The sequence below is a fragment of the Topomyia yanbarensis genome, chromosome 2 (genome assembly GCF_030247195.1).
Source record: "Topomyia yanbarensis strain Yona2022 chromosome 2, ASM3024719v1, whole genome shotgun sequence".
In the NCBI taxonomy this organism is placed as follows: domain Eukaryota; kingdom Metazoa; phylum Arthropoda; class Insecta; order Diptera; family Culicidae; genus Topomyia; species Topomyia yanbarensis.
In genome coordinates, this window is record NC_080671.1 from 424,474,634 (window position 1) to 424,501,958 (window position 27,325).

At 45.2% G+C, this 27,325-nt stretch overlaps 3 protein-coding genes across 4 annotated transcripts; all 3 read left to right on the plus strand.

The window, feature by feature from the left end:
• Positions 1 to 1,763: 1,763 nt before the first annotated feature.
• On the plus strand, positions 1,764 to 26,438 carry LOC131685289 (uncharacterized). Of its 2 annotated transcripts, none has more exons than XM_058968902.1 (2): positions 1,764 to 5,427; positions 26,422 to 26,438. In XM_058968902.1, exon 1 carries the CDS (start codon positions 1,764 to 1,766, stop codon positions 3,246 to 3,248), a length of 1,485 nt encoding a protein of 494 aa, XP_058824885.1. In that variant the 3' UTR covers positions 3,249 to 5,427; positions 26,422 to 26,438. The 2 variants fall into 2 exon arrangements, with proteins under 2 accessions (XP_058824885.1, XP_058824884.1); XM_058968901.1 differs by having other exon boundaries at positions 1,797 to 5,427.
• On the plus strand, positions 6,427 to 11,426 carry LOC131680951 (uncharacterized). The gene is made up of 2 exons (XM_058961665.1): positions 6,427 to 11,367; positions 11,412 to 11,426. The coding sequence occupies exons 1-2, from the start codon at positions 6,427 to 6,429 to the stop codon at positions 11,424 to 11,426; spliced, it is 4,956 nt and encodes a 1,651-aa protein (XP_058817648.1).
• LOC131685293 (uncharacterized) lies at positions 11,348 to 13,098 on the plus strand. Its single transcript, XM_058968914.1, has 4 exons — positions 11,348 to 12,726; positions 12,786 to 12,846; positions 12,914 to 12,993; positions 13,049 to 13,098. The coding sequence occupies exon 1, from the start codon at positions 11,485 to 11,487 to the stop codon at positions 12,493 to 12,495; it is 1,011 nt and encodes a 336-aa protein (XP_058824897.1). The 5' UTR covers positions 11,348 to 11,484; the 3' UTR covers positions 12,496 to 12,726; positions 12,786 to 12,846; positions 12,914 to 12,993; positions 13,049 to 13,098.
• Positions 26,439 to 27,325: the final 887 nt, after the last annotated feature.

Consider the following 27,325-nt stretch of genomic DNA (forward strand, 5'->3'; position numbering starts at 1 on the left):
CGGTGGTAACATCTACACCACGTCAGAACGTGACATTTAATCATCAGCAATTAAACGGTGACGACGTGCCTCTGAATAATAGTCATCTAGCGGCGAGACAGACAGTGAAAGATTTACCAAAGTTCGGAGGAGATCCTGAAGACTGGCCACGGTTCATCGCAGCCTACGAGAGAACGTGCAGGATGTGTGGTTTTCGAAATGACGAACTGCTTGATCGACGGGAGAGGAGTCTATACGACAAAGCCCTGAACGCGGTTAAAAGTCTGCTTTTACATCCGGACAACGTTCCGGTGATCATAAGCCGATTGAAAACCCTTTTTGGAAATCCGGAATCCATAGTGGAAACGATGGTCAGGATGATGCCACCACCAAAGGCTGACAAAATGGAAACGATTGTCGATTTTGGTGTTGCCGTGCAAAACTTGTGCGCTACAATACAGGTGTGCCGAATGGATGAGCGGTTCTACAACGTTGCTTTGCTGCAAGAGCTTGTGGACAGCTTACCGTCAACCTTGAAAATGAATTGGGCATTCTATCGGAAACAGAGTGGAGCATGTACATTGCTGGATTTTAACGAATGGCTCGGACAAATGGTGGAGGCTTTAAGTCAAGTGATCAGACCGCACGTGGGGACTAAATTGAACAAACTCGAGAAGAGAGGCCGAAACGAAGAAGCGCATATCCACCTGCACTCTGCAACCCCGCCTAGAGAAGAAAACCGCACAGCGTGTTTGGCATGCTCGAAAGAGTGCGAAGATCTCAACAAATGTAGTAGTTTTCTCAACATGACGCCAAGTGCACGATGGACGCTGATCAATCAAAAGAAGATTTGTCGAAAATGTTTGACCAAGCACTTTAAAACTTGTGACAGGAAAATCCCTTGTGATCAAAATGGATGTAGCTACCTTCATCACCCGTTGTTGCACGACGACAGCAAACACGCGAGACAGGTGCCAAACAGTTCATTGCAAAACACCTCTTGTAACACTCATCACTGTTCGCTTGGGGGAGTACTGTTGAAGTACATTAGATTCACGGTACATGGAAAGGAGAAGTCCATTACCACCTACGCCTTCCTTGACTCAGGATCGACCTCCACTCTGATGGAACATAGTCTGTGGGAGGAGTTGAGTCTTAACGGCGAGAAAACTCCGTTGTGTATGTCTTGGACTGGTGGTCAAGGCAGATACGAAGAAGAATCGGTTAAATTTGCAGTTGACATCGCGGGTTCCCAAACTCCCACTCAACGCTTTCATCTGTCGAAGGTACACACAGTACGAAGCTTAGATCTTCCTTCTCAATCGATAGCGATTTCGGATCTGGTGAAACATTACGGACATCTCTCCGGTCTTCCTATCGCATCTTATGCTGAAGTTAAACCGCGAATCCTGTTGGGTGTAGACAACACTAGGTTGGAGTATCCACTCGACTCAAGAGAAGGGAGTGAAAATCAGCCTACCGCCGTATTGACTCGACTAGGTTGGCTAGTTTACGGTCCGTGCTCAGTAGTAAAACCATCAACGTCCAGCAGCGATAGTACGTACAGCTATCACATCTGCCAGTGCGATGCGTTGAACTCTACTGTTAAGAACTATTTCTCCCTGGATAGCCTCGGAGTTCAGCTTACTGGGAAGTCGCTGATGTCAAAAGATGATGAACGGGCGATGACGTTACTGCAGTCGAACACGAAGCAACTAGGAAGAAAATTCGAGACCGGTTTACTGTGGCGGTATGATGACATCTAGCTGCCGGACAGTAAACCTATGGCTTTGAAGCGTCATGAGTGTTTGGCCAAGCGCTTGGTACGGGAACCAGAATTGGCAAGAGTTCTCCAGGAGAAGATAGCGGACTACAAAGCGAAAGGATATATTCGAAAACTTTCGAAGCAAGAAGAAGCAATGCATAAGGGACGCTCGTGGTACCTGCCGATCTTTCCAGTTGTAAATCTCAATAAACCAGGAAAGCTTCGCATGGTTTGGGACGCAGCAGCCAAGGTAGGCCGCGTTTCACTAAATTCGTTTCTGTTGAAAGGACCTGATCAAGTTACGCCTCTTCCAAACGTTCTACAGCGGTTTCGTGAGTATCGTATAGCGGTCTCAGGGGATATTCGCGAGATGTTCCATCAAGTGCAGATCAACAACGAAGATCAGCATAGCCAAAGGTTTCTGTGGAATGATGGAATCCTCAGCGATACCCCAACGGTTTATATCATGCAGGTGATGACGTTCGGTGCGAGTTGTTCTCCCAGCAGCGCACAGTACGTCAAGAATCTAAACGCAGGTCGATTTAAGAACCAGTTTCCAGAAGCAGTGGAGGCGATCTGTAACGGAACTTACGTCGACGATATGCTTTATAGCGTCGAATCGGAAGAAGAGGCGGTGAAACTGGCGCAGGATGTACGGTTCATACACGCTGAAGGAGGGTTTGAAATCCGGGGATGGTTGTCGAATTCGAAAAAAGTTATTGATGTCATGGGTGATCACAGTTCTTCTCAAAAGGATTTGAACAAGCCTGGGGAGCTAGCAACCGAGAAAGTTCTGGGCATGTGGTGGGATACTGTCAGTGATACGTTCACATTCAAAATTCCGCAACGATGCAAGCACGAGCTGTTATCTGGACAGGAAGCCCCAACCAAACGGGAGGTGCTGCGAATCCTCATGTCAGTCTACGATCCGATTGGGCTTCTCGCAAACGTGCTGATGTTCTTGAAAGTCCTACTTCAAGATATTTGGCGTTCTAATGTTGGCTGGGACGAACCAATAGCAGATCAGCAACTCGAGAAGTGGAGAACATGGCTCAGTGTGTTACACAACGTCGAAACAGTTTCCGTTCCTCGGTGTTATCGAACGATGACAACGTCGTCAGCCAAATCCAATGAAATCCAACTGCATGTATTCGTCGATGCAAGCGAAAACGGATACGCAGCAGTCGCCTACTTTCGGTACGAAGAGGGCAACACGATAGAGTGTGCCTTCGTCACTGCCAAAACTCGTGTAGCGCCACTAAAGTACGTTTCGATTCCCCGACTGGAGCTTCAAGCAGCAGTGATTGGAACACGCCTGGCGAAGGCGATAGGAGAGACGCATCGAATAGCCGTACAAAAACGGTTTTTTGGACTGATTCGAGAGATGTTCTTTGTTGGCTGCGTTCGGATCACAGGAAATACAGCAAGTACGTCGGCGCCAGAGTTGGCGAAATTTTGGAAAACAGTGAACTTTCGGAATGGTTCTGGGTTCCGACAAAAATGAATGTCGCAGATGAAGGCACGAAGTGGCAAAGAATTCCTGATATTTCGTCATCAAGCCGATGGTTTAACGGGCCTTTCTTCATGTGGCAGCAGCGAAGTTCGTGGCCACCTCAGCCGATGAATCACGGAACTACCACAACAGAAATCAACCATTCGGTAAACCTTCATGCTGTTCGAGTTCCAGTCATTAACTTTGCTAAATATTCGAGCTGGCGAAAGCTTGTCCGAGTTGTTGCTTATATGCGCCGGTTTTACAGCAATATTCGGGCTAGAATACATCAGAGTACACCCACGATCGGAATCCTCAAACACAGGGAGTTATCTGAAGCCGAAAACTTGATCTATATACAAGCACAGCTAGATGAGTTTAGTAAAGAAATGTCCTTGCTATTGCGTTCCAAGGATGAGGACGGAAGAAAGGTAGCTCGTATTCCCAAGCACAGTTCGATCTACACATGCTCACCGTTCCTAGACGATAATGGGGTACTTCGCATGCTTGGAAGGGCGGCTGGTTGCCAATTCATACAGCCAGGCTCCGCTCATCCTATACTGCTACCGAATAAACACCCGATTACCACACTTATCGTACGTTTCTTTCATGAGCGCTACCATCACCTGAACCATGAAACAGCAGTTAACGAATTGCGCCAGAAGTACCGAATCCCGAAGTTGCGAAGAGTCTGCTACAAGGTACGGCAAGAATGTCAGACCTGTATGAATGCTAGGGCTCGTCCGCGACCGCCCGTTATGGCTGACCTTCCGCTGGCAAGGCTTGCAGCATATTCTCGACCATTTTCCTATGCTGGTGTCGACTACTTTGGCCCGATGCAGGTAGTCGTTGGTAGACGCGTTGAGAAGAGATGGGGTGTGCTCATCACGTGCCTAGTAGTCCGTGCCGTCCATATAGAGATCGCCCACACGCTTAATAGCAGTTCCTGTATCATGGCGTTGCGGAACTTCATGGCCAGGCGTGGAACGCCTTTAGAACTATTCAGTGATCGTGGAACTAATTTCGTTGGAGCAAATCGTGAACTGACCGAAGCAATTCGCTCTCTAGATCAGGAGAAGCTCATGCAAGAGCTCGAAACCCCAGATACCAAGTGGACGTTCTTGCCACCGAGTAGCCCACACATGGGTGGAAGTTGGGAAAGATTGGTGCAGTCTGTTAAGAAAGTACTGAATAATATGAAGCTTCCAAGATTGCCAACCGACGAAGTTTTCAGGAACAGCCTCATGGAGGTGGAGAATATCCTAAATTCGCGACCCTTAACTTACGTACCCATCGAGGATGTCGAACATGAAGCCATCACACCCAACCACTTTTTGTTAGATTCATCCAGTGGTTCCAAACCATTACTACCCTACGACGAAAGCCTCGCTACGCTATCGAACTCTTGGAAAACATCACAAACTCACGCGAATTTGTTCTGGAAGAGATGGTTACGAGAGTATTTGCCGTCGATAAATCGCAGCACAAAATGGCATTATCCAGCTAAACCAATCCAGATTGGTGATGTTGTCGTCATTGTCGATCCAGATCTGCCAAGAAACACGTGGCCCAAAGGACGTATTGTGGACGTCAAGCTGAAGGATGGACAAGTTCGTAGTGCAACAGTGAGGACAACAGCGAACATTTTCGAACGCCCAGCAGTCAAGCTGGCGGTTCTAGACGTCGGCGCAACATCGAATACACAGGAACCCGGAGCCTGTGTACTGGGGGGGGGGGGAGTGTTACGCAACATGCGAACGCGCCTCCGTTATCAATTTACCCTCAACGAGGTCAGCCGCCCCAGCTGCAAGTGGGACAGCGGGTAACTGACAAGTCAGTGGTAAACAAACAAAAAAAAAAAGGATAGCGACGACGAAGAAAGATATCGAGATTAAAAAAGTGGTTTGAGATAGTCATTAAAGCGAAATTAAATTGAAACTAATAGCTAGAAGTACGGTTTAGGATTGTTTTAAGGTTGCTTATATATAGTAGTACGGAGTGGATTAACAGCTAAAAGTACGGTGCTGAATTCTTATAATTAATAGTACGGTTGAGTTTATTAAAGGCTAGAGGACTGTTACAGCTAGTTCGTGCTATTGAAGCATCGCAGGTAACCGAGCTCATGATAAGGGTTAGACGACCGTACGAGACCATTTCCCGGAAGTGACGGAAATAAGTGAAAATACTAAACGTAAGTAAAATGAAGCAATCGATGAAGTTGTATATAGATATATCGTGTCTAATCGGCAGGGAAAATTTAACGGACTCCAAATAAATTGAATTATCGTTTTTGCGTTGATTTTGTTCAAATTTACGGAATTTGATTTACGTATTGTTGCCATTCGGGAACAAACATTGTTGCCCCCCCCCCCCCCCAACTAAACAGGTAGCCAAATCAAGTCAATATTTGTTAACCTCACAGAAACTTGATCTACCAAGAAGTAAAAGTATATTGAAACGATTTCATTTGACAAAAAAAACTTGTGCATTTGATTAAAATATGATGTTGTGGTAGCCAGCCCCCTGGTTTGTAGGACTGGGTAGGTTATACACAGCAATACGTACAAGCAGTTTACGGTGTAGAGAAAATTGATGACGGGACAAGCTGTCATTTCTGAACAGATAGAAGGTGAAGGAAGGCTAACAATTGGAATACCTAAATTAAACCTACAATTTGTTAAATCTACTAAATATTAATAATTCCTTAATGCTAATCTTAACGCTATTTCGGTATCACAGGATCGCTTAAAACTATCTTAAGATACGTAAGTAAACTTAAATATACAAATATCGCCTTAATCTAACATGCAAATGATATGTACAGGTGATTGAATATCGGAACACCTCCACGTGGTGTAGACCGTTTAAAGATAATTGAGAATAAGGTTAGTGTAGACATACATGCTTAAAACTTAAAGAAGTTAACAGTGTTCTTGAAACTTCTAACCGCAGATTAGTAAAAACCCGGCGAACGCGATTTGCTGACCGTTTTTAAGAGCCTTTTTGGGGCTGCAGGAGGAAAAACAAAATTTGTAAGACTATATATTACACAATTAACTTAAAATTTAATAAATTATACTATTCTAGCTTTAAGCTGCCAACTAAAAAAGGCTGCTCTAAGGATTGTTAATCCTCACATCCGAACAAACTTAAAGAAATTTTGGAGGAATTTTCGGATCTAACCTCAAATATGGCTGATGAGAAGGCATCAGCGGAAGCTGTTGGTCGAAGCTGCATCCACTGCGACGATGATGATTACGCTGACGATATGGTCCAGTGCGACCGATGCGACTCGTGGGCCCATTTTCGCTGTGCCGGTGTGACCGAATCGGTGAAGGATGCGTCGTGGAACTGTTCGAAATGCAGCACCCTGCTGCAAGTACCGATTCGTACCGACAAGAAGGCGCCCAGTAAGAAGGGGCCGACGAAGAAGATCGGCACAAAGAGCGATGGTGGCTCAGAATCCGGTAGAGGGGCGAATTTGGAAATTTCCCTCCAACAGATGGAGTTGCAGCAGAAAGCTCTGGAATCAGAGTTAGAAGAGAAGAAAATCATCCATGAAAAGCGACTCGAAATGGAGCGCTTAATTTTAGAAAAGCGAAAGGCACAGCGAAAGGAAATGCTGGCGAAAGAGAAGAAACTGATGGAGCAGCAGTTAGCAGACGAACGGGAGTTCTTGGAGCAACAGAAAAAACTTCGAGTTAACTTCCAGCGAGCTCGTGAAGAGATATTTTGCCTGCCCGAAGGCGACCAAGAAGAAGGCGCTATCGAAAGAGAAGGAACCTCCGACAAGGTGCGGATGTGGATGGAGTCCATTCCAACGGATCCACGAGGGGCTTATCCAAAGGACCTGCGACGGGCCGGATGCAATCCATCGGAAACCGAAGCAAATGCTGTAAATAAAAATAAATTAGAATTCCCAATACCCAAACAAGTGCCCGGGGATTTGTACGGTCGGAAATCGGGCACAGTTGATCGTAAGCAACCAACGCTAATGCTAAACGGGTCGGGGTGGAATTCAACTGGCAATTCCCACCAAAGCAAGTTTTCCCATAATCAAAGGGGGAACGCATTTCTACGGTCGTTGTTGCTGGACAACGAAGAAAACGAGGAGCAAGATGAGGAAGAGGAACAACACTCAATATTGCAGCAGGAATTAACGGAGGAGGAAGAAACCGTTCTTCGGAATCTTGTAAATCGCCGAAGACAGAACCGAACGGGGTTTCAGCGAGCAGGGCCAGCTAGAGGACCAACTCCGGAACAGCTAGCCGCGCGACATGCAGTGTCAAAACATCTTCCTATCTTCAAAGGGGAAGCGGAAGTTTGGCCGCTGTTCATAAGTTGCTATGAAACTACTACAGCAGCTTGTGGATTCACCAATACAGACAACCTGAAGAGACTCCAGGACAGCCTTCAGGGTCTGGCGAAAGAAGCTGTGCAGAGTCGCTTATTACTGCCAGAGTCGGTTCCCGAGGTAATCGAGGACCTCCGCAAGTTATTCGGCAATCCGGAAAAGCTACTGAAATCGCTGGTAGCTAAAGTCCGTAGAGCTCCAGGACCAAGTCTGGATAGACTTGAAAGTTTCCTCTACTTCGGGATCACTGTTAAACAGTTATGTGATCATCTCGAAGCCGCTGGACTACATGATCATCTGAGTAATCCAATGCTAGTCCAGGAGCTGGTTAGTAAGCTACCATCCGAGTATAAACTGGACTGGGTACGCTTCAAGCGGGGCAAGAGAGGGACTCCGCTTAGGCTGTTTACTGATTTTACCAACGAAATCGTATCAGAAGTATCGGAAGTAGCCGAATTTAGTGGCCTAGAAACAAAGGGGCAGAGAGAGGTCGGAAAACCTAAGGGAAAGAAGGAGTTTGTGCACACCCATTCAGCACAAAACGTCCAGCCGTACGTAGCTCATTCCACGTCGGCTCCCAAGGGAAAAAGACCGTGTGTCGTTTGCAAGAGAACGGACCACAAAGTGCGATTTTGTGACGACTTTGAGAAACTAACACTACGAGATCGACTGAAATTAGTAGATAAGTATAAGCTCTGTGCATTATGCCTGTGTGACCACGGCCGAACTCGCTGCACGTTCAATGTTCGGTGTAACATAGACCATTGCAAAGGTGGGCATCATCCATTGCTCCATCGCACTGAAGAGCTCGTTCAGGTGGCTGATGTCGAATGCAACACTCATCTTCGCTCAAACCGTTCAGTCCTTTTTCGCATATTACCGATAACTTTGCATAATGGCAAGTCGTCTGTAAATTTGATCGCTTTCTTGGACGAAGGCGCATCTGCAACATTGCTGGAGAGCACAGTAGCAGACAAGCTGAATGCTGACGGTGTTCCAGAACCATTGGTGGTTCACTGGACAGCGAATGTGAAGCGGCATGAGGACCAATCTCGACGGTTGGATTTGTTGATCTCCCCGAGAGGATCAAACACTAAACACCAGCTGAAGGGTGTTCGTACGGTAAAGAATTTGATGCTGCCAATACAGAGCATCAAGATTCAAGACCTGGCGAATCGTTTCGAGCATATGAAAGGCTTGTCTGCAAACGATTACGACGCCGATGCACCGCAAATAATTATTGGCCTGGACAATTTACACTTGTTCGCGCCATTGGAGTCACGAGTAGGTGGAGTAGGAGAACCGATTGCCGTCCGATCCGCGCTAGGCTGGACAGTGTACGGACCAGATAAACCGGTGTCATCGGCAAAAGCGTTCGTGAACCACCACATCACTCATACCGTAAGCAACCAAGAGTTGCATGAGATGCTTGGAGCACAATATGCATTGGAAGAGCTCTCTACATCGATGGTACCCCTTGCTGAATCCAACGAAGATAAACGGGCGCGTGATATTCTGCAGAAAACAACCGTTCGAGTAGGGGATCGATTTGAGACGGGACTGCTATGGAAAAACGATGTTCCTGACTTTCCAGACAGTTACCCGATGGCGGTGCGTCGCTTGAAGGCGTTGGAGAGGCGGCTTTCCAGAAATCCGGAACTACAGCAAAACGTTTTCCAGCAAATCGTGGAGTATCAGCGCAAAGGGTACTGCCACAAGGCAACAAAAGCAGAGTTGGGCGAGACAGCGACGAACAAGGTGTGGTATTTACCGCTGAACGTGGTGCTTCATCCAAAGAAGCCTGATAAAGTCCGGTTGGTGTGGGACGCTGCTGCCGCAGTCAATGGGACATCACTCAACTCTAACTTATTGAAAGGTCCCGATCTACTTACTTCGCTGCCAGCAGTGATATGCAAATTTAGGGAAAAGAGTGTTGCCTTCGGCGGTGACGTGCGCGAAATGTACCACCAGCTGCGCATACGAGAGGCGGATAAACAGGCTCAGCGCTTTCTGTTTCGTTTTGAGTCCAGTCGTCCTCCCGAGGTTTACGTAATGGACGTAGCAACGTTCGGGTCAACCAGCTCTCCGTGCTCGGCACAATTTGTCAAAAATTTAAATGCCGAGGAGTATGCAGGACAGTTTCCAGATGCAGCGAAGGCTATCGTGGAACGCCATTATGTCGACGACTATTACGACAGCGTCGACTCAGAAGAAGAAGCCGTAAAGCGTGCCAAAGAGGTGCATTTCATCCACTCGAAGGCCGGGTTCGAAATCAGAAATTGGGCATCGAATTCGGAGAAGGTTCTACGGGAATTAAAAGAACCGAACCAGGAGCGAACGATACACTTTCACCAGGACAAGGTCACCGATCGGGAGCGAGTACTGGGTCTCATCTGGGACACGAAATGGGATGTGCTGTCTTTCTCGATTCCGGCTCAGGACGAAGTCATAAGTTCCGGAATGCGCCCGACCAAGCGTCAAATCCTGAGCATCGTCATGTCTCTTTTCGACCCGTTGGGTTTACTTACTCCATTCACCGTGCTGGGCAAAATGTTGGTTCAAGCTCTTTGGCGGACCGGGTGTGATTGGGATGAGCCTATCGACGATGATTCTAATGCCAAATGGCAACAGTGGACTGAGATGCTACCGGAAATAGAACGAGTGCGAATACCCCGGTCTTATTTTGGGAATCTTCACTCAGACAGTTACGGCCAAATCCAGTTGCACGTGTTTTGTGACGCTGGTGAGAATGCGTATGGTTGCGTAGGTTATCTGCGAATTGTCGTCAACCAAGAGGTGAGCTGTTCTTTAGTAATGGCTCGATCTAAAGTTGCTCCACTAAGGCAGCTAACGATACCGCGACTGGAGCTGCAGGCCGCAGTGCTAGCAGCACAAATGATAAAGGCGATTCGACAAAACCACTCACTTGAAATACATCGAGTTTTCATTTGGAGTGACTCGCAGACAGTTCTGTCGTGGATACGGTCGGATCAACGAAAGTATAAACAGTTCGTCGGTTTTCGGATCGGGGAAATACTGAGCTTGTCAAACCTGTCAGATTGGAGATGGATTCCGTCGAAACTGAACATCGCTGACTGCTTGACCAAGTGGGGACGTATGCCCTCCATGGAGCCTGGAAGTTCCTGGTTCAGAGGACAAGAATTCATTTGCCAAGCACCGGAAACGTGGCCACAGCAAGTCTTACCTCCAGCAAACACGACGACAGAAATGCGGGCGGTTTTTCTCTTCCACGACATAGTGCTGACCGGACCTTTCATCGACACCAATCGAATTTCCAAATGGAATGTCCTCATCAGAACGGTAGCTTGTCTATACCGTTTCATCTCCAATTGCCGAAGAAAATGCCGTGGTCAATCTATCGAAACCCTTGAGCCTACGGCGAATCAAGAAAAGCTGATCCGGGGAGCGCTAACAGCAACCAGAGTTGGACTACAGCAGGGAGAATATCGGAGAGCCGAAGAAGCTCTGTTCCGGATGGCTCAAAGTGACGCGTTCGGAGACGAAATAAAAACTCTCCGAAAAAATCAGGAATTGGAACAAGACCAATGGATACCCTTGGAGAGATCGAGTCCACTCCACAAGATGACGCTACTGTTGGACTCTTCCGAAGTTCTACGGCTCGAGGGACGAACCGCAAATGCCGAGTTTTTGCCGTTCGATTTGCGATTCCCTATAGTATTACCCAAAGATAACGCAGTGACGGCAAGAATGGTACAATATTTTCATGCAAAGTGTGGTCATGCCTTCAGGGAGACGGTAAAGAGTGAAATTAAACAACGGTTCGTGATTCCAAAGCTCAGCTCCGTCGTCGCTAATGTGGAGAAACATTGTGTTTGGTGTAAGGTCCACAAGAATAGACCAAGCGTACCACGAATGGCTGCGCTACCAATTCAAAGGCTCACACCATACCAGCGACCGTTTACATTCGTGGGGGTCGACTATTTGGGGCCAGTAGAAGTTACGATCGGACGGCGCGCGGAAAAAAGGTGGATTGTCGTTTTCACGTGCTTGGTCGTTCGTGCCATTCACTTAGAGGTGGCTCACAGCCTCAATACCCAGTCATGCTTGATGGCCATCAGGCGCTTTACTTGTCGCCGAGGATCGGTTGCAGAATACTTCTCGGACAACGGGACCAATTTTCGTGCGGCGAGCAAAGAAATCCAGCAGCTGTACCGTGACGTGCAGAAGGCGTGCGCTGAAGAGCTGACGGATGCGAGGACGCAGTGGCATTTTAACCCCCCTGCTGCTCCCCATATGGGGGGAGTGTGGGAGAGAATGGTTCGGACGGTGAAAGAGGTGATGAGCGCTCTGAACGACGGGAGGAGATTAACCGAAGAAATTCTTCAAACTACATTGTGTGAAGCTGAGGATATGATCAACAGTCGGCCGCTGGTATTCGCTCCGCAGGAGTCTCCTTTGCCTGCACTAACACCAAATACTTTCCTTCGGGGATCATCTCCCAACGAGCCACAGGAGGTTGTTGTACCAACGAACGTTGCACATGCTCTGCGAGATTCATATAAGCGATCTCAGCTACTAGCAGATGAAATGTGGAAGCGGTGGATAAGGGAATATGTTCCCAGCATCAATAGTCGGACGAAGTGGTTTACAGAAACGCGCCCGCTGCAGAAAGGTGATCTAGTGTACGTGGTAGAAGGAGATCGACGGAAATCTTGGATGCGGGGTGTCATAGAGAAACCGATTATGTCCAGCGACGGACGAGTGAGACAGGCGATCGTGCGAACAAACAGCGGTACCTATAAACGTCCGGTCGCAAAACTGGCGGTTCTGGAGATTGCTGAGGGTAACGCTGATCCGGTGAAAGGAGCCGGAACAGGATTACGGGTCGGGGATTGTTGTGGTAGCCAGCCCCCTGGTTTGTAGGACTGGGTAGGTTATACACAGCAATACGTACAAGCAGTTTACGGTGTAGAGAAAATTGATGACGGGACAAGCTGTCATTTCTGAACAGATAGAAGGTGAAGGAAGGCTAACAATTGGAATACCTAAATTAAACCTACAATTTGTTAAATCTACTAAATATTAATAATTCCTTAATGCTAATCTTAACGCTATTTCGGTATCACAGGATCGCTTAAAACTATCTTAAGATACGTAAGTAAACTTAAATATACAAATATCGCCTTAATCTAACATGCAAATGATATGTACAGGTGATTGAATATCGGAACACCTCCACGTGGTGTAGACCGTTTAAAGATAATTGAGAATAAGGTTAGAGTAGACATACATGCTTAAAACTTAAAGAAGTTAACAGTGTTCTTGAAACTTCTAACCGCAGATTAGTAAAAACCCGGCGAACGCGATTTGCTGACCGTTTTTAAGAGCCTTTTTGGGGCTGCAGGAGGAAAAACAAAATTTGTAAGACTATATATTACACAATTAACTTAAAATTTAATAAATTATACTATTCTAGCTTTAAGCTGCCAACTAAAAAAGGCTGCTCTAAGGATTGTTAATCCTCACATCCGAACATATGATTAAAACCAAAATCTGCATTCATGTCTATCGCTGATGTTAAGTTCGGCATGTAGAATATAAGGTCTTTTGAGGTGAAATATTAACTTTTTTCTGAAAATGGGGTTACATCATAGTAATTCCACCTATTACAGATATTTCGCCATAATAAGTACGCGTCACGAGGAAATGGTTTAATTGAATACTTTCGCTGACGTCACAAATAAATTTGAGTGTTCATTTTTGACAGTTCGCTTGTACTGTTTACATGGACTAGTCGTCCACAAAATTTTTCTAAGTCCATGTAAACAGTACAATTGAACTATCAAGAAAAGTAAGGTTAACTGTGTCAGTAAATAACCTAATGGTCACGGCTGTTTACAAATAAAATGTCTTAGGGGGTAAAATGGACTTGTTGTAGTGGGAGCAATATGAACAATCTTAATACTCCAACTACCAAGCCTCCAAATTAATCGGAACGCTTATTTCAAATTGCTATATCTTCATTGCTTTCCAACAGATTCTAGAAATTTTAACAGCTGTGGATAATGCCAAATTTGTAGATGTGTTAAGATGCTCCTAGATAAAAAATTGGTTAATATTACGCCAAGAAAAAGTATTTTTCACGTGATAAGATTTTTTACAAAATATCCACTATTATCCAGTGTGTATGCAATGGTAATGCCCTGCTGTAACATCAGCATTGCTCCATCATTCGTTTTCGAGCTCTTCATCGAGACAGAAGTTGTTTTTTCTAGTCCGTAGTGCTGTGTGGCGATAAAGAATAGTGCTAATCCGCATTCAAGGTTATTTTGCCAGTTCGGTTCGGTCCTCAGTCCTTTGTTCGCGTGTGAGGATTAAACAATAGCCAGCTGTATAAGCTGGATCGGTTCGTCGTTGGACACCAGTTTAAAGCTAAGTGGTTTTTGTCTTTTGTAACACATTTATTGCTTTCTTCCGTCTGCGCGGGCGCTGACCCCGTGCGTTGACGTTTTCTATGGTTCCCTCTCCGGATGGTCAAATGGAAGTTGAATCGGGTTCAACTTCTAAGGCTCCCCCCGGCCCAAATGCTATCCAGAACTCTCAACTGGTCCATTTGTGGTCTTCTTTCGGTCCAAGACTAAATGACTGAATCTTCTTCAGATTTCTAAACACCTGACAGAACGGTTCTCGGCTGTGACCGAAATTTCAAAGGTCTGCTCGGACAAGATAAGGGTGTTGCCAGCCAACTCAAAGCAGGCAAACGATATTGCTTGCTGTGAGCACTTTACGCGGGATTATAACGTACATATTCCAGCTGTAAAGGTACAATCCGAAGGCGTCGTCACCGATGAGAGCTTGACGTGCGAGGATCTGCTGAAGTACGGGGTTGGCCGTTTTAGAGACCGCTTACTTCAGCGAGTGAAAAAACTTGAGCGCAAGCGTAGTAGTAGTTGCGGGGGATGGTTCAAAAACGTACCCCAAATCAAACTTCTATCGGGTGACCTTCGCTGGTACCGCTTTGCCAAATTACGTCCTCTTGCACAAGGTTCGTCTGCCTGTGCGTCTGTTTGTGCCGCGGGTCATGAATTGCACAAAGTGTAAACAATTGGGTCACACAGCCACCCATTGTAGCAATAAGGCCCGCTGTGGAAAGTGCGGGGAGAATCATCTAGATGATTCGTGCAGTAAGAAAGCCGAAAAGTGTCCTTACTGTACAAAGAGTCTGCATGATATGTCGGCATGTCCCGCGTATGAACTACGCGGGGATAAACTGAAACGTTCCCTTGCGGGACGATCCAAACATTCTTTCGCAGAAATGCTAAAGAAGGCTACGCCACCATCCTCAACAACCATCTATGCTCACTTGCCTCCTAACGAGGGCGAGGCTGGTGATCCACAAGAGGAAACATCTACTAGGGTGCCTAGGAGTTATAGGAAGAGGAGGAACATTTCCTCTCCTAAAGTTCTTTGTAAAGGCCAGAAGGTGTCCCTTGACGGGGCTCCGAAAGTGACATCTATTGGAAGTGTTGCAACCAAACCGAAGCAATTAGCTCCTGGTCTCGGAGCATTAAGCTCAGAGAAGGAGTTCCCAGCACTTCCAGGAACATCAAAAATCCCAAGTGTTCCTTTGTTTCAGTTCGAGAATAATCACAGCACTGGAATTATCAAACTCTCGGACATAGTGGACTGGATAATAAAAACTTTCAATATTACTGATCCTATTCAAAGTCTTATGTTAGCTTTTCTCCCTACAGTGAGAACATTTTTGAAGCAGTTGACTGCTAAATGGCCCCTCCTCTCAGCGATTGTATCCTTCGATGGCTAACTCATCGAAAGAGGTCACGGATTTGATCACTGTTCTATAGTGGAATTGCAGAAGTATCATCCCGAAAATCGATTCCTTCAAAATTTTAATAAATAGTTTGAGTTGCGATGCATTTGCGTTATGTGAAACCTGGTTAACTTCAGATATAGATCTCAACTTCCACGATTTTAATATTATTCGCCTGGATCGAGACACCCCCTTTTGGGGATCAAAAAGTGCTATTCCTTCTACAGAATTAACCTTCCCTCCTCGACAACAGGTATTGAAGTTGTCGCTTGTCAAGTAACAACCAAAGGCAAAGGTCTTTGCATAGCTTCCATATATATTCCCCCCAACACCGCGGTTGGGTACCGATGGTTACAAGACATCTTAGAATCCCTGCCAGCACCGCGACTAGTTTTAGGAGACTTTAACTCTCACGGTACAGCATGGGGTTGCCTCTATGATGATAACCGGTCTTCCTTAATTCACGATCTTTGCGATAACTTAAATTTGACAATTTTAAATACGGGTGAAATGACACGGATACAAACAACATACAAAAACGCTCTCCTAATCCGTGGTGGGACATAGAGTGCTCAGAGGTGTACGCGTAGAAGGCCGCCGCGTATAAGATCTTTCGGGACGACGGGTTACTCGCTAGCTATTGACAATATGCGACGTTAGAAACGCGAATGAAGAGTTTGATGAAAGCCAAGAAACGTAGTTACTGGCGCGGGTTCGTTGACGGACTAACGATGGAAACATCGATGAGCAATTGAGCGCTCTTTGAGGCACGACCCGGCGTTTGCGAAACCGAAACAATACTAACGAGAGTGCAGAATATTCAAACCGTTGGATATTCAATTTCGCCAAGAAGGTTTGTCCGTATTCCGCCCCGGCACAGAAGATCTACAGCGCCGCGTCGCCTCACGATAGCGCGAAGGAAACACCTTTTCCGATGGTGGAGTTCTCACTTGCTGTCTTGTCGTGTAACAATAAAGCCCAATTCAGACGATACATCAGCTTCCGTCAACGTCAACGGAACGTCACCGTTCCGTCAGGATAAGTTACATGCAGTTAAATGGAGGCATTCACACACAACATCAACGGCACGGAACGTTTTGACGTACGGCACGTGTGAACGGGCGCAAGAGAAAAGTATTTAACTTATCCTGACGGAACGGTGACGTTCCGTTGACGTTGACGGAAGCTGATGTATCGTCTGAATCGTCCTTAAAGCTCCAGGGCCAGACAGAATCGAATTCAACTTGTTGAAGAATCTGCCAGACTCTGCCAATAGACGCTTGTTGAACTTATTTAATAAGTTTCTTGAGACTAACATTGTCCCACTCGATTGGAGACAAGTTAAGGTCATCGCCATCCAAAAACCAGGAAAACTAGCCTCCGACCACAATTCGTATCGTACGATCGCAATGTTGTCCTGTATCCGGAAGTTGTTTGAGAAAATGATCCTATTCCGCCTCGACAATTGGGTCGAAGTAAATGGCTTACTGTCAGATACACAATTTGGCTTTCACAAAGGCTAAGGGACGAACGATTGTCTTGCGTTGCTTTGTACCGAAATTCAAATGGCCTATGCTAGCAAAGAGTAGATGGCATCAGTGTTCCTAGATATTAAAGGGGCTTTTGATTCAGTTTCGATCAACATTCATTCAGAGAAGCTGCATGGTCTTTCAGCGACTTTGAACAACTTTTTACTAAACTTGTTGTCGGAAAAGCACATGCACTTTTCGCATGGTGACTTATCGACATCACGATTTAGCTACATGGGTCTTTCCCAGGGCTCATGTCTAAGCCCCCTGTTATACAATTTCTATGTCTACATTGATGAATGTCTTGACAATTCCTGCACGTTAAGGCAACTTGCAGACAATGGCGTGGTTTCTGTAACAGGACCCAAAGCTGTCGATCTACAAGGACCATTACAGAATACCTTGGACAATTTGTCTGCTTGAGCTATTAAGCTGGGTATCGAATTCTCCACGGAGAAAACTGAGTTAGTTGTATTTTCTAGGAAGCGTGAACCAGCACAACTACAGCTTCTATTAATGGGTCATACTATCGCTCAGGTCTTCACAGTAAAATATCTAGGGGTCTGGTTCGACTCGAAAGGTACTTGGGGATGCCATATTCGGTATCTGAAACAGAAATGCCAACAAAGGATCAATTTTCTTCGAACAATAACCGGAACATGGTGGGGTGCCCACCCAGGAGACCTAATTAGGTTGTATCAAACAACAATACTGTCGGTAATGGAATACGGATGCTTCTGCTTTCGATCCGCCGCGAACATACATTTCATCAAACTCGAAAGAATTCAGTATCGTTGTTTGCGTCAACCCATACGATGAGTCTCGAAGTACTGTCGGGCGTTCTCCCGTTGAAAAATTGATTTTGGGAACTCTCATATCGATTGCTCATTCGATATCTTGAACCCGGCGGTGATTGAAAATTTTGAAAAGCTTGTTGAGCTCAATTCTAAGACTTGTTTCATGTCCCTGTACTTTGACTACATGGCGCAAAATATTAATCCTTCTTCTTACAATCCGAACCGTGTGTATTTCATAAATACTTCTGAATCTACTGTTTTCTTCGACACATCCATGAAAGACGAGATCTGTGGAATTCCGAACCACATACGCCCTCAAGTGGTTCCAAACATTTTTTATAATAAATTCCGAGAAGTCTACTGTTCTAAGATGATTTACACTGACGGATCAAATCTCGAAGGGTCCACTGGCTTCGGTATTTTCAATCAAAAGTTCACCGCCTCCTACAAACTCAGTGACCCTGCTTCAGTTTACGCCGCAGAACTAGCTGCCATTCAGTATACCCTTGGAGTCATTAAAACATTACCCGCAGGCCATTACTTCATCGTTTCGGATAGCCTCAGTTCCATTGACGCTATTCGCTCGATGAAACATGGAAAGCACTCCTCGTATTTTTTGGGGAAAATACGGGAGCTACTGAGTGCTTTATCTGACAACTCTTTCCAGATTACCTTGGTATGGGTCTCTTCTCATTGCTCCATTCCGGGCAATGAGAAGGCGGATTCCTTAGCTGAGGTGGGTGCCTTAGAGGGTGACGTTTACGAAAGACCAATTTGCTTCAGCGGATTTTTCAGTATTACTCATCGGAGAACCCTCGAAAGTTTGCAAACTTCGTGGAGCAGTGGGGAGCTAGGAAGGTGGCTACATTCGATAATCCCTAAGGTAACGACGAAACCTTTGTTGAAGGGGATGGATGTGGGTCGTGACTTCATTCGTGTGATGCCCCGACTCATGGCAAACCATTACACGCTGGATGCACATCTCCGGCGTATTGGGCTCGTGGATAGTGGTATCTGCGCTTGTGGCGACGACTATCTCGACATCGAGCACATTGTCTGGGCGTGCACCGAGTACAGTTTCGCCAGGTGTCGGCTAATGGATATCCTGCGGGCCTGAGGAAGACCAACCAACGTCCCGGTTCGAGATGTGCTGGCAAGCCGCAATGTTCTCTATACGTCCCTTATATAGACCTTTGTGAAAACCATCAATATACAAATCTAACCTCCCCTTCTTATTTTCTTTATCGTTCTCAGAACCCTCTTCCACCTATATCAAAGCATCTCTATCGAATAAGCCAACAAACACGGGACCTACAGCACGAACATCACACGCTTAACTCGAAATGTAGTTGATCCACATCTGAGCCGTACTACGAAATCGTCTGGAGAAACCCCTGCCATCTTGAGGAGGACCACCCGGCGTCCCAGTACATGATTCTTCCTGATGAAGGCCACCCGAGTTTGTAATCAATCCGTTGATCTCCCGATGCCTGAAACTGAAATAATTTTCTCTCCCTGCCATCTTTGTCTACCCTCCCTCCCCTGACTCTTATACCCAGAAGTAACACCCCTACCTCCCCCCCCAAATATCTTCCCGAAGCATTTAGCTCTTCCTGTCTCTTCTAGTTTTAACTATTATATTATATAATCTCTATGGAAATGCCCAACTCTACTACCCACTAAAAATAACTCTAATTGCGAATCTTTTCAAAATTCAATCATACCCTCTAGTTATTCCTACTTTTAAGATAGTCGTAAAAATTGTCCCCCTTAGTTAAACATTATTTGCTCCAATAATCTCACTGATAAAAATGTCAAACCATATTGCCATAAAAACTAAATGACCAGAATCTTACGAAAATCATATTACCCACTTGTGTAGATATATAAGATAGCTATAAAATCGCATTAGACTCATTTAAAAAAAATCAATCCTAGTTTCCACCAGCAGACGAACGAGAACGGCCTAAGTCTAATCGATTTCGCCACCTCCAAGAACATGGCCATAAGGAGCACCTTCTTCCAGCACCGCCTCCTGCACCGATACACCTGGAGATCACCGCAACAAACAGAGACGCAAATTGATCATGTTCTGATTGCTGGACGGCACTTCTCGGACATTATCGACGTAAGGACCTATCGGGGCCCTAACATCGACTCGGACCACTATTAGGTGATGGTTAAACTGCATCCAAAACTATCCGCAGTGAACAGTGTAAGATACCGGCGCCCGCCGCGGTATAACCTGGACCGACTGAGAGAAACCAACGTCGCGACAACGTACGCGCAGCATCTTGAAGCAGCGCTGCCACCGGAGGAGGAGCTCATCGATGCTCCCTTTGAGGACTGCTGGACCAGAACTAAAGCAGCCATAAGCAGTACTGCGGAGAGCGTCCTTGGATACGTACAGAGGAGTCGACGGAACGATTGGTTCGATGGCGAGTGCCAAGAGATATTGGAAGAGAAGAATGCAGCACGCGCAGCGATGTTGCTTCAAGCCACTCGTCAGAACGTGGAGTCATATCGACGGAAGCGAAAACAGCAGACTCGTCTTTTTCAGGACAAAATACGCCGCCTGGAAGAGTATGAGAGAGAGGAGATGGAGCTGCTGTATCGCTCTCAGGAAACGCGGGCGTTCTTCAAGAAGCTGAATGACTCTCGCCACGATTTTGTGCCGCGGGCCGAAATGTGTAGAGACAAGGAAGATGGCATCTTGACGGATGAACGTGAGGTGGTCGAAAGGTGGAGGCAGTACTACAATGAACATCTGAATTGTGCGCAGGCGGACAATTGGGCGTTCGAGGAGGACGATTATGTCAGTGTCGCAGCCGACGGGGATGTACCGGCGCCCACTATGAATGAGGTTAACGAGGCTATTCAACAGCTCAAGAACAACAAGGCCATGGTAAGGATGGTCTAGGAGCGGAACTCTTCAAGATTGGTCCGGAGAAACTGACGGAATGCATGCACCGAATAATCGAAAGAATCTGGGACAGAGAACAGCTACCGGAGGAGTGGAAGGAAGGGGTCATCACCCCGATATACAAGAAAGGTGACAAATTGGACTGTGAAAACTACAGAGCGATCACAGTGACAAATCCTGCTTACAAAGTGCTATCCCAAATACTGTTCCGGCGCCTATCACCGCTGGTAAATGGATTTGTCGGGAGTTATCAGGGCGGTTTCATCAACGGCAGATCAACAAACGACCAAATCTTTACAATACGGCAACTCCTCCAAAAATGCCGTGAATACCAGGTCCCGACACATCACCTGTTCATGGACTTTAAGGCCGCATATGACACGGAGGATCGTGTAGAGCTATGGAAAATGATGGACGAGAACGGCTTCCCTGGGAAGCTGACAAGACTGATTAAGGCTACGATGGATGGTGTAAGGTGTTGTGTCAAAATTTCAGGCGGCCTCTCGGGTCCGTTTGAAACACGCAGGGGACTAAGACAAGGCAATGGGTTGTCCTGCCTGCTGTTCAATATAGCGCTGGAAGGTGTAATGCGAAGAGCGGGGTTCAGCATACGGGGCACGATTTTCACGACATCCGGACAGTTCGTGTGCTTCGCGGACGACGTGGACATAATCGGTAGAAACAAGGAGACGGTAGTAGATCTGTATACCCGACTGAAGCGCGAAGCAGCACGAGTAGGACTGAAGATAAATGTGTCTAATACGAAGTACATGCTGGCTGGCGGAACCGATCGCGATAGGGAACGCTTGGGCAGTAGTATTACGATCAACGGCGATGAGTTCGAGGTGGTTGACGAGTTCATCTATCTAGGCACATTGGTGACTGCGGCCAATAATACCAGCAGGGAGATCAGAAGGCGTATGATCTCTGGAAGTCGTGCTTACTATGGGCTCCACAAAACTTTGAGATCCAGGAAGCTTCATCACCGCACGAAATGCTCCATGTACAACACACTGATTAGACCGGTGGTTTTCTACGGGCACGAAACGTGGACAATGTTCGAGGAGGATCTGCAAGCACTCGAAGTCTTCGAAAGAAGGGTGCTGAGAACGATCTTCGGTGGTGTGCAGGAGGATGGCGTGTGGAGGAGAAGGATGAATCATGAACTTGTGCGACTCTATGGTGAGCCAAGTATCCGGAAAGTAGCTCAAGCGGTGGGCGGGGCATGTTGTGAGGATGCCGGACAACAACCCCACCAACTTGGTTTTCACCTCCAACCCGGCAGGTACAAGACGGAGAGGAGCGCAGCGTTCCCGGTGGCTGGACCTAGTGGAGCAGAACCTGGCGAGTTTCGGACACATGAGAGGTTGGAGACAAGCAGCAACTGACCGAGTGACGTGGCGGAATATTGTGGAACAGATTAAATCATGATAATATGATGTATAATCAGGAAATATAATATAATATATGATGAAAACCAAAATACGCGGATAGTGATGCCGGTTTGTCGATGGATAACCGAAAGAATCATCAATATGCACTCATTGAGGTACAGCTCAACGTATACGTAATCGAAACAGTACCAGCGAGAGCGCAAGTTCGTCAAAACTCTGTGCTGTTGATACTGTTCTTGCTTGCTTGCCCCCTATAAAATAACTTACAAGTGACGGTATCCGGACTGCTTGAATGAAAACCCATCGTTCGCATGATGCGAATTAGGAGATTGTGGTGGACTGCCAATGTTGTCAGAATGTCGGCCGATAAAGCGGTACCAATGGTCTTCGAAACATGGGTAGCTATCATGGTAGATCGACCAACCTGAAGAGGGCCTACGGAGTCTTTGTGCACTTGGATGCTGGTGACGACCGGCCATGAAACGAGTAAGCTGTAGACGATTCTTCATACTGCAAAGGACAATAGTGGCTTATGATTAATTATGCTATCTTTCATAGCCGCCATAGGTAGCAGCACCATTTGACTCCTCCTCGAGCACCATTAGAAACTGTTCTTCTCGTTTTGAAAGGTCACCACCAAGCAGTAATTTGCCACTAATCGGCCCTACAATTGGTCAACAATCGCTATACGGGTCTTGCATGCAAACTTGAATACAATGGTGATTCACGCATGTGAACATGTATTCGATGGTGTTTTTCAACACATTTGAACTTAAATGTTTCCACAGGTAAATTGGGAAAGGGTGCTCTAGCTTGTATGTCTGTTCTTTGTGTGGAAATGTCGAGTGTGCCACATTGTATACGATTTCCGCCTGAATCTAGCTCAAAACGGTTAGTCGCTAAGCGGCTGCTGGAATTTTACAGAATAGTCAGTATTTGTGTTTGGACACAAACGTGTTCCTTTATGACAAATTGTTGTAACTATTTTCAACCGAATAGAATAAAAATCGAACTATTACTTTAAATACATCAGAAGATATTAACGCCCAAGTTCTCACGCTACCTATCTGCCGACATTTTGTTAGTCGTAATCGTACTGTCGCGCTAGCTTAAATGTCCACAATTTGAAAGACGCAGCTGCTGTAAGGCATATGGTTTAATTTGCTGTCACCCTCTACCCGAGCTTAGACATTTTTTTTGACTGTAAGGTAACGCATCCGTTCCACCGTTTCGCTCCTCTAGAGAGGCCCCCATTAATGAGCAGTTGAGTCAACAAAAGCATTCAAAAATACAAAGTAAAAGTAGCTAGCAGTACGGATAATCAGGAAGGCGAAACGGCCGGTGTCGGTTTTGGCCCGATGACAAATCAATTTCATGGACGAATTCCTGACGGTGTTTGTTTTGTTTTGGTTCGCCTTAGAAGGTCACCTTATGCACTTATTCGCTAAAAAGAAATTGAAATTGCTCCGTCAACTTGGAGCACACAGAAAAAAATATGATGTAATTTTACCTTCATTTTCATGTACATATATTAATCATGTACAGTCGTGATTCGCTGGTTGGGCCACACCTCTGTCCAACTAACGAATTTGATTCGTTAGTTGGACCAACTGACAAATGTCAAAAACTCTCCAAAGGAGACGTTAGTAGTGCAATTGCATCTATTCACATCTCTAATAATTGTCAGATTGATTGTCAAAGTAAATTTGACATAAGAATTTGGCATTCAGATGCTTTTTAGTTGGACAATGGTCCAACTAGCGGAGGTCCAACCAAAAAGCGGTCCAGTTAAAAAATGTTCAACCAGCGAATCACGACTGTAATATTAAATCTTTACACAAATACACACGACGTGTCTTGCTTTCGTGAAGTAATTTTGCTATAATTTTACATGTTGATTGAAAATTATAGCTGTGTGCAGGTGAGGACAGCTAACACAATGAAAACAAAAATGCCTGAAATTTTTGACGTTCCTCGTAGCGGCTCGGCATCAATTGACGATTCATTTTCCCGATGTTTTTATTATGTAGGACATGGTTGAATAGAACATCAATATAAGGTGCATCTCCACGGCAATGCGAAGGAGGTGTCACATGTCTCAAATTTAATTACCTAAACGAACATTTCGCTAGTAAGAATGATACATTTTGATAGTTTGTCAAATTAATTATACAAATCAGTCAAATTACCTCACATCAAACTGTTGGCAGTAGCAATAGTGGAAATCGACGAAGATCATCCCGAACAGGTGCCCCATAAGTAAAAATTCGTTGGAAACGACACCCCCATAAATTTCGCTCGCAAGAATCTGGGTTAGTCAAACATTAGTTCCGGATGCTCCACCTATAAAGAACACAAATGATAATGACTCGACATCCCCTCTACCGAAACAGGCGACAGCCGCTCGATGAAACGTGCCGTGTAAATTTTCACTCGAATTCAAGCAGGATTTTTGAAAACAGCGAAACTCGCACTTGACCCAAACAGAGAAAACGGCGATGACATTTTCGAAGTTTTGTTTTAAATGTTATTTAAAAACCATACCGATTTTTACACCAATTATTCGTCCAAAATGCTCACCAAAGACGCCTTTCCATTGAATGGAACGAACATTCGCGATCAAGACATTTAAAAGAGCGGATTGAAGAAAAATTAAAGTTACGATGTTATTTGTATCACGCTCACAGTTTCGTCGTTTTACTTTCGTTGGTTTGGTATCTTTGTTGCACTTACGTTATTTCAGTTTCGTCAATTGTGGTGACTAATCTTATTATTTTTTAATCAATTCTATAACTGAACTGTTCCGCCGAGGCAGTATGCCAATGAGGACAACCAACATTTGTAGTTTGTCACTTTTGCGCAGTGTGTTGAAGACAAATAAAGGTTACGTTATTCTGAGCATCACTCTTACACTTTCGACATTTTTCAATTAGTCGATTTTAGTGTCTCATTTTTGCTCGCATTGTCACAAGTATTTAGATTTGATCTACTGTAGGATAGATTTAGATAATCAAAAATAAAAATGTGCTGAATGTGCATTAGTGGTGCTTAGAATAACATTACTTGTATTCTTTTTCTCTAAAATATTGGCTAGAATTAAGGAACTGCGTGCTCTTGTTCCCCTTATGGAAACATTACCTATATTGAGCATTTTAGTAGAAAGATTGTAGTAAATTTTAATAATTTAGTTACAAAAACCGATTAAATTAAAATAACGTAAGTGTTGCAGCAGTACCAAACCTAACGTAACTAACATGACGAAACTGTATTTATGCACTGTTGACGTGTCAGTTGTTTGTTCGTCATTATTTCGATTGCGCATTTTTCAGCTGCATTACCGAATAATGAAACGAATGTTTGTCAGCATGTACATTAAGATACGTAGAATGCGGGGGAGTGATAATCTCAGTTTGTTTACATTTGTTAGTTACGGTGTTTTCAAAAATCATGCTTGAATTCATCTTTTCTTTTACCGAGATAGTCGGGAATCAACCATGTTTTCATTTCTCAAAAATGATTTGAAACACTTCATTGCCTTTATACAACCGGCATCGCTCCGTCCTTGGCAGTGCGAGAGGAATTTCATCAGAATGTCGAAACGCGTTCATTAACCAACGATGCCGGACTGGATCGTAAAAGTGAAGCAGGCGGCGCCATTGAAATATTTTCCGAGCTAAAGTTCAAAATGCCCCGCGTGAGTCTCCTTTGGCGGTATTTATCTGTTCGATAGACCTACTCACACACACACACACACACACTTACATATATAGGTATGAGCAGAAGTGGTTCTGATTCCGGATCGTAAACATCCGAATCCGATCCCGAGTAAGTAGCTGTTGCGCGAATCGTAAAATAGTTTGTAAGATGATGCCGCGGGTGCAGTAAAAAGTGTATGGAACATGTTTTTCGAAAATTTAATTTTTCCACATTTGCCGTGAGGTACGCACTTGAACTTGTGAGAGATTGATGGCAATATAATGTGGAGAGCGGATGTGAATATGATCACATAAACAACACCTAGCACGTCGCAATAAACAGCCAATGTGCTAGAAGTGGGAAATTAAACCTCACTTAATACAGTTATTAAGCCATGTGCTGTTTTTGGGTTTGTTTTCCGATTCCACATACACGTAGTCACATTTTTTTGCACGAGTGTTGACATTTTTTTTTATTTTATGAAAATAAAGTTAAACCTTGATCAATATTTTTCACTGTGTTATCTGTCAAAGGGGCTAACGCATGTGGTTGCTTGCTCTGTTTACATTTACGAAGAAAATCAAAAAAACTATATTATTACATGTAGAAAGTTGAATTGTATCGAAGAACATAATAAATGAATAATTTTACTCTTTGTGCAATTATTTTTTTCCATTAGACAAACCCTGATGGCCTCATCATGTCGTTCATTGCAGTAATTCGCAATAGTTATATCAATGAATCACAAACGACTGTCCAAGATCCACGGATTACCGAGGGAATCCGGCTAATTTTGAATCCATGGGTCGATGGACAAAGGCTCTACATTCAATGCCGCGGGTATCTTACTCGAACAGCTGCAATTTCCACAGTACCTAGCAACTTCCCCGAAAACCAATCCGCTGAAGAGGACAATAACTTAAAACCGTTACATGATCAACATGGATGTTAATCATACGGACGAACACCAGCAACATTCGCGCAGGAGAAGGGGAACCAGATCAGACATTCCTCGCGGCAAGGCCTAGCTTTTCCGTGCTGTCTGTTTCCCGACCGTCTGGCTGGCGCCGCTCGAACTGATGACATTTTAGTTGAAGAATACATTAACATTCTAGTATGGGCAATCGGCGACGTCGATGGCCTGAGCGTGGCGTGTGGCCAGCGATTTATTTTCGTTGTTTCGCTGGCCATTTTTCAGGAGTGGTTGGTTTGGAGATCGCGCAGGCAAAAAATATGTAGGTACGTGAAAAATCAGATTGAAGATCTCCAATGGCGACGGATGGTCGTCGGTCGTTTGTTTCCACTCTGTTCTGTAATGTACGATCATCGAGCTCGGAGAAACCAGATACATCCTATTTCGACCAGTGTTTGCGATGTTTGGTAGTGGCGTGATGAGAATGGAAAAAAAATAATCAATTTACATATTTTCTTCGGTAGTGGAGTAATCGAGTGACAAGAGGAGGGGAAATCAGGGAGCCGAAAAGTTCGCGTGGAGTTATTTTTACAACAAAAATGCGTACGAGACTGTGCGGTTGACAGAACGGTTCGCAGCGGTGCGGTGTGCTGATTTCCGTTGATGGTGG

Excerpts from the sequence above, each read along its gene's own strand:
- LOC131685289 (XM_058968901.1), top strand. The coding sequence starts at position 3,245 with ATGAATGTCGCAGATGAAGGCACGAAGTGGCAAAGAATTCCTGATATT.
- LOC131680951 (XM_058961665.1), top strand. The coding sequence starts at position 6,427 with ATGGCTGATGAGAAGGCATCAGCGGAAGCTGTTGGTCGAAGCTGCATC.
- LOC131685293 (XM_058968914.1), top strand. The coding sequence starts at position 11,485 with ATGGCTGCGCTACCAATTCAAAGGCTCACACCATACCAGCGACCGTTT.